At 38.8% G+C, this 6,327-nt stretch overlaps 1 protein-coding gene across 1 annotated transcript; it reads left to right on the top strand.

Moving 5' to 3' along the window:
• The first annotated feature begins 379 nt into the window (after window positions 1-379).
• On the top strand, window positions 380-796 carry LOC113330512 (classical arabinogalactan protein 9-like). Its single transcript, XM_026577314.1, has one exon. It carries the CDS (start codon window positions 380-382, stop codon window positions 794-796), a length of 417 nt encoding a protein of 138 aa, XP_026433099.1.
• The last annotated feature ends 5,531 nt before the right edge of the window (window positions 797-6,327 follow it).

Raw genomic sequence — 6,327 nt, 5'->3', positions numbered from 1 at the left:
ACATCGAACTTTGATATCTCAACCTTAATTTTACAGCTGCCACTAACGTTTACCTACCAAACCAAAATCACATAATCAACGGACAAAAATCATAGGTTGTCAGTAAGTGGGACCCCCATGGGTTCACCAACGGCTAAAGATTATCTTTATGGGATCCACATGAAGAAAAACAGAAGTATGACTGTAGTCAAACATTTATGAAGTCTTTGACTCGAAAGAACATCAAATTCCCTTCTGGCCAAGCCAAGCAGCAAAACCAAATACCCCTATGTTTCTTCTCTTATATATAAACCAAATCCCACTCTCTCTTCTCAAACTTTCTCACATTAAAACGAACTCCCTTCATAGAAAATCTTTACTGTCTCTCACAAAACCAACAATGGCCTGTTCATCAGTGTACGTTGCTTTGTTAACGGCAGTTTTAATGATGGGATTGGTCTTTGGTCAGGCACCTACAACAGCACCAGTAGCTTCACCAACAAAGTCACCACCAAAAGCGTCACCACCACCACCAGCTCCAACTGTAATGGCACCAACTCCAGCACCAATAGCCACCACTACTCCAACACCAACTTTATCTCCAGCTTCATCACCAGGTCCATCTATTGCATTGCCCTCATCACCACCAGCTCCACCAACTGGTGCTCCAGCTACCACCCCCGGTGGTTCTCCTGTTGGACTTGCTAATTCTCCAGCTGGATCTACAGCTGATAATAAGAATGGTGCTGTAAGAGTTTCATCTGTTGTTGGATCTGGTTTTGTTGGTGTAATTGTTACCTCATTTATGTTCTTGTAGATCTTATTGTAATCCCTTCCCCCATTAGATTCCCTCTTATTTGATGTTTATCCCTCTCGCTTCTTTCACATACTTTCTCTGGAGTTTGTATTGAGTTTATTTTATTGTATTAGTCGGTTTATAGTTAGTTCTTCTTTTTTTTTTTTTTGTTCGTTTTACTGGTTGAAGATGATGGATATTGTACGGCTGAGACGATTATATTTGATTTCATTTTTCATTTTCTTTTTAATTATCTATCTATTAATCTTTGTTTAGGATTTAGTTTTATTTGTTTAGGGTTTACTTCCTAGGAGATCTGGAGAGAAAGCGAGAGTGAGGAGAGGGGAACACGTGTAGTCGGAGGTTGGTGTTAGTTTGTCGTTATATGTTGGGTGTAGGGAGGTGTGGCCACCAAAAACAGCTGTAAAAGAAAAAAGAAGACTGGACCGGAGAGAGGAACAGTCAGAATTAATCGTCATGGGTTTGTTTGGTTGTTTCTTGTTAGAGAAAAAGCAAAAGAGGGGTTTTAGTCTAAGATTAGCTTTTGGAACAGGTGTCATGTGATCTACAGCTGTGTTGTTGGTCTAGAGGGATCCCACGTGCATCAGTCTTGTCTGTGCAACTCGATAACATAAAGAGTTTAGTTAGAAGGTGAATTCCAAATTTTATTTTAGATACGAATTAACCACACTGATACTGGTCTGGTCGAGTTTTGAGACTAGCTGACACTTATATTTAGTGGCAGCTCACGAAAAACAATTATGTCATCACTTTGGCTCAATTTAAATGGTGAAATTGGGAATTCACGATTTTGGGAGTGGAGTGTAATTCTCGAATGTATTGGACCCCTAGATCCAACTCTGAAATCCACATCTCTATTGTGGGTATGTGGGTGCTTGGGGAATCCCAACGCCTATGTTGGGGAAATCAAACCTGAAACATCATTTTTTCTCTGATACTTTTGTGCGGTTGTGCCCCAACTAAACATCATATTCCGGTTTCAGTGGAGAAGCGGCTGAAACACCATTATGACAATTTTTTTGTGGGGGAGAAGACGATGAGAAGAAGATGAGTCGTGGGTATCTTTTAAAAGAATTTGCAAACCAAAGAGGGAAGGTGGTTTAGGTATTAGAAACCTGAGGTTAGTGAACAAATTTTTGTTAGGAAAGGTAGCTTAGGTATTAGAAATTTGAGGTTAGTGAACAAATTTTTGTTAGCAAAATGGCATGTTAGGTATTGTAAAGAAAAATCTGCTCTTTCGAGGCGCATTATGTGTGAAAAGATGCAAGCCCAGGAGGACTTTTGCTACCACTACAAGTTAAGGATTCATCGGTCGTAGTATGTGGTTTGGGATTTTACGGGAAAGCAAGGTTTTTGCTGACGCTGTAAGGGTCCACTGTTTGCTACCACTACAAGTTAAGGATTCCATCGGTCGTAGTATGTGGTTTGGGATTTTACGGGAAAGCAAGGTTTTTGCTGACGCTGTAAGGGTCCACTGTTAAAGACGGCTCTACAATCAGGTTTTGGCAAGACTGCTGGTGTACATGAATTTCATTCAGGGAGAAATATTCTAGGTTATACAAAATCAGTGCACAAAAAATGGACTCAGTGGCCACGCTATTTCAACCAAGATGGAACTTTCAATTTACTAGACAACTAGACCTAGCTGAACACATTGATTTTCTGGAATTAAAGTACGAGACCAGGATGATTAACTTGACTCAAGGGGAGGTTGATTGTTTGGATGGAGAAGTGTCTGCGAAAGTAATATACACGAGGCTGTCAGGGACTGAGCCAGATTGGGAAGGTTATCGATTGTTATCTAACAAACACGTGCCACCTAAAATGATTTTCCTTTCTTGGGCCTCAATGCATGATTCAATCCCGACGAGATGCATGTTACAACACAGGGGAGTAACAGTACAATCCAATTTATGTCTCTTTTGTGACGCAGAGGTGGAGACGATGGATCACCAATCCATACATTGCAGAGTGATTAAGCAGCTGTGGGATTTCTTTGTTGCAGCTCTGAAGGTTCGTTAGGTTACGCCTCTTAATTTCTTGTCGTGTATTCGGAGTTGGAGATCGGAAAGAACCTCAACAAGCGTAAAGATGGTTTGGCATCTACTTCCTTATGCAATATGTTGGGAGGTGTAGAATGAGCGCAATAGGAGGGTGCATGGAAGAAGATCCAAGACAGCGTATGAATTGGAAACTGCGGTTAAACAATGAATTTACCTGTGGAGCTCATCAACAGAAACGTTTAAGGATTATACAGTGAACCCGATAATAACAAACTGGGAGGATATTACGAACTTGTAATTGATCAGTCCTTCAACTTGAAGGGCTCGTGACTTTGTATATACTCTGTACATATTTTTCTTTTTAATATATCTTCTGTTCTCAAAAAACAAACAAACAAGTATTAAAATATTTGGTTTGAACACCCTGGTCCCCCGATATGGTTCGGTTCCGTCCAAGTCGCGGAGTTTTAAAGTCGCAAATCGGGATAAGCCTTTCTCCGTGGGCGTTTTACACGGTAAGCTGTCTGTGGACGATTTTGATACAGTCGTCTAATTAAGCAGGTTGAGGAAAGTGAGAGTGACGATTTTGTGCAAGAAGAGCCATACAACAACTAAAGGTAGAAACAGTGATTAAAAAAGGGATTTCAAAGTGCTTGGAGATTCAGAGTGGCAGACAGATCGCACGTGATGACGTGCAGGGTTTTCAACGGCAGAACAAAATAGTATAAGTTTTCGTGACGGGGGAGGACTGAAAATCAAGAAGAGGATGAAATAAGTGTGATATACCATGATTGGACCAACATCCATAATTTCATATTCAACGTCTTTCAAATTCAATTCTAACAAGTGGAGAGACAATTACATCGATCATTTAAAGGGGTTGTTTTTAGTTGTTTTTCAGAGGGTTTCAAGATCCGTCCGGTGGCGGAGGCAGAGTCTATGATTTATGGGGCTAGATTAATATATTATAAAAATGTTAGACGTAGTGGACTAAATACTAAACACAAGGCCCGCAAAATACAAAATATGTTGAGAATTTTAGGAGTTTTTATAAGATTATTAGGATTTCAGGGGGTTAGGCTAACCCCTATGGACTAGATTGAACTGCTAGATTGGCCAAAAAGTGTTGCAAATCAAAAAATAGGTGTGGGAAAAAAGTTAACACTACTTCTGGATACTTCTCTCTCCTACCAACGAGATTGAAACGCTGAACGATTCAGCGTTTTGGGAATATTCAGGGCATAGCGCTGAACTATTCAGCGCTTCCCAGGACGCTGAACTATTCAACACTTCCCCGCACAAAAATAAATAAGTCAAGCGCTGTTCGGTTCAGCTTTCACCTTGACGCTGAACTATTCAGCGTTTCGCTGCTAGATTCGCCATGCCATAGGACTTAGGAGGTTGCCCTAGCTGACGTAAATGACCAATCTAGCAGCTAGATATCTAGCCCATAGGGGTTAGCCTAGCCCATGGATCCTGCCTCAAATTTGGTTTGCAAAATGGTCTAATTTTTAATTGGTGTATATAAAAGACGGCCTCCGTTGGTTCCACAAAATGATCATCGTTACATAAAAGTGATCTTTTTCTATTAACTATTTTGAAAAAATAGTCTGAATTTTCTCCTAAGCACCCCTCTTTGGTTAACTGAAGTGAAGTGATTAAGGGTGGTGGAAGCTTCACTAAACTCCAGAGGAAAACTGGAAAATCTTTTGGAAGAATCGATACGATGATCCTGAATTGGGTAGGAGTTCGTTAAACATTAAAGGAGAATTGGTGAATCCTAAAGAATGAATTGAATGCCACGTAACGATCTTGAATCTGATATTTAGGGAGAATTAGGAAACAACAACGTCTAAGTTAATTGTGAATAGTGACATAACTCTCCAGTTAATGGACAAGTGACTATTGTTTGCAATAATGTGACTCTTTTATGAACCGCGTTATGATAGTGTGATTGTTTTTTATAATACTCTTGTTTTTAAGTTTTTTCTTATTTTTCTTTATTAGGGTTAGTTGCACGCATTGGCAGCCTTGCAGCAAATAAAGGTCTAAGTTGTTAATCTTTCTGGCTTCCATATATACCTAGAGAAACCTAGGTTCATAGAGGATGACTATAGCAATCGACTAGGACACAAAAGTGTCAGGAATTCAATTTTCTAGTTGAATGAGTCTCGTTATTTATAGATTTTCAAGACTGAGAGTTACTTAGAATTCAAGCAAAGATAACTTGAGATTCAAGCAAACACATTCTCTATTTGGATGAAACTCTAATTATGGTGTCAAGTAAGAATGTGAGAAGTTTGTCTTGAAATCACATAGAAGAATGTATAATGTGGTTCGTTTCTGGAACCTGTATAATGATTGTTCTTAGAAATATGCCATTCGAACTTATAAGCAATAATGTGTTCAATTAAACACTTAAGATTTTCATGATATCAATGGCCTAAGTTCGAAATTCGCCAACACCAAATTCTTTACCGATAAAAAAAAACACTTAAGTATTTTAATCACGATGCACACACATAAAGTGTTTTAGTGATCAATGATGTCTTAGAGGTGTTTAGGAGACTCATAGCTAAGCTAAACAAGTTTATAAAATTTTTTTTTGAGCATCTGCTAATATTCACTGGACGATTTGTGAAATGGTTCGCGAACCAACTTTTTAACTTTCTCCAGCTGATGATCTAAGCGATGAGGGACCCAACACATAAGTACCAACGCACATAATAAACAAGAGTCCCTAAATCCAGGAGGAGCATCCAACAAAGGAAGAGTACCTTTAAACCGATCTAGTACCACCAAAAAGTATAGTATAAACGTTAGTCAGTCCGTGAATTCAGGGAGCTACGTTTCATGAACCCTTCTGTTATTCCCGAACTCAGATATCTGTGATTTGTAAACTGTTGACTTTTTAATAAATTCAGATCACCACAGTTGATTAACTGGGTTCGTGAGCTGTCTCATCCTTTACGGTTTGCAAACTGGTTCACAAACCATCTTGTATTTCGAACATCAGATATCTATGCTTTGAGAAATGGTTCGCCAACCTATCGTTAGTCCGAATTAAAGTAGTTCTGGAACACTCTATTTTAATGTTTGAAACATTCCCAATTGCCATACATATAAATGAAAAAATGGGGGTCTAACAACCACACCCAATATTTCGTTCGACAATATGTATTGACTAACTCCAATATAAATTCCAAGATAATCAACTAGACAGTCAGACTCAATCAAGGAATAACGTCCAAGAGTTATATCTCAATTTCTCAATACAATCTGCAATCGAACAAATAAAAATCTATGAGCCTGATTGATATGAGAAATAAGTTGAATGGTACCAAAGACCAATGTTCAAGTGTCAATCAATTCCAATCAACAACCAAAGGTCGGATTTACCAATTAAATGAACTACGCACAACCTGTGATATTTTAATTATATAAACAAATATAATGCGGAAAAAAATAACACAGACACCAGAAGTTTTGTTAACGAGGAAACCGAAAATACAGAAAAACCTCGGGACC

This window comes from Papaver somniferum, unplaced genomic scaffold (assembly GCF_003573695.1).
Source record: "Papaver somniferum cultivar HN1 unplaced genomic scaffold, ASM357369v1 unplaced-scaffold_118, whole genome shotgun sequence".
Classification (NCBI taxonomy): Eukaryota; Viridiplantae; Streptophyta; class Magnoliopsida; order Ranunculales; family Papaveraceae; genus Papaver; species Papaver somniferum.
The sequence above is the reverse complement of the archived record's forward strand: the minus strand, read 5'-3'. Positions and strand labels throughout refer to the sequence as shown.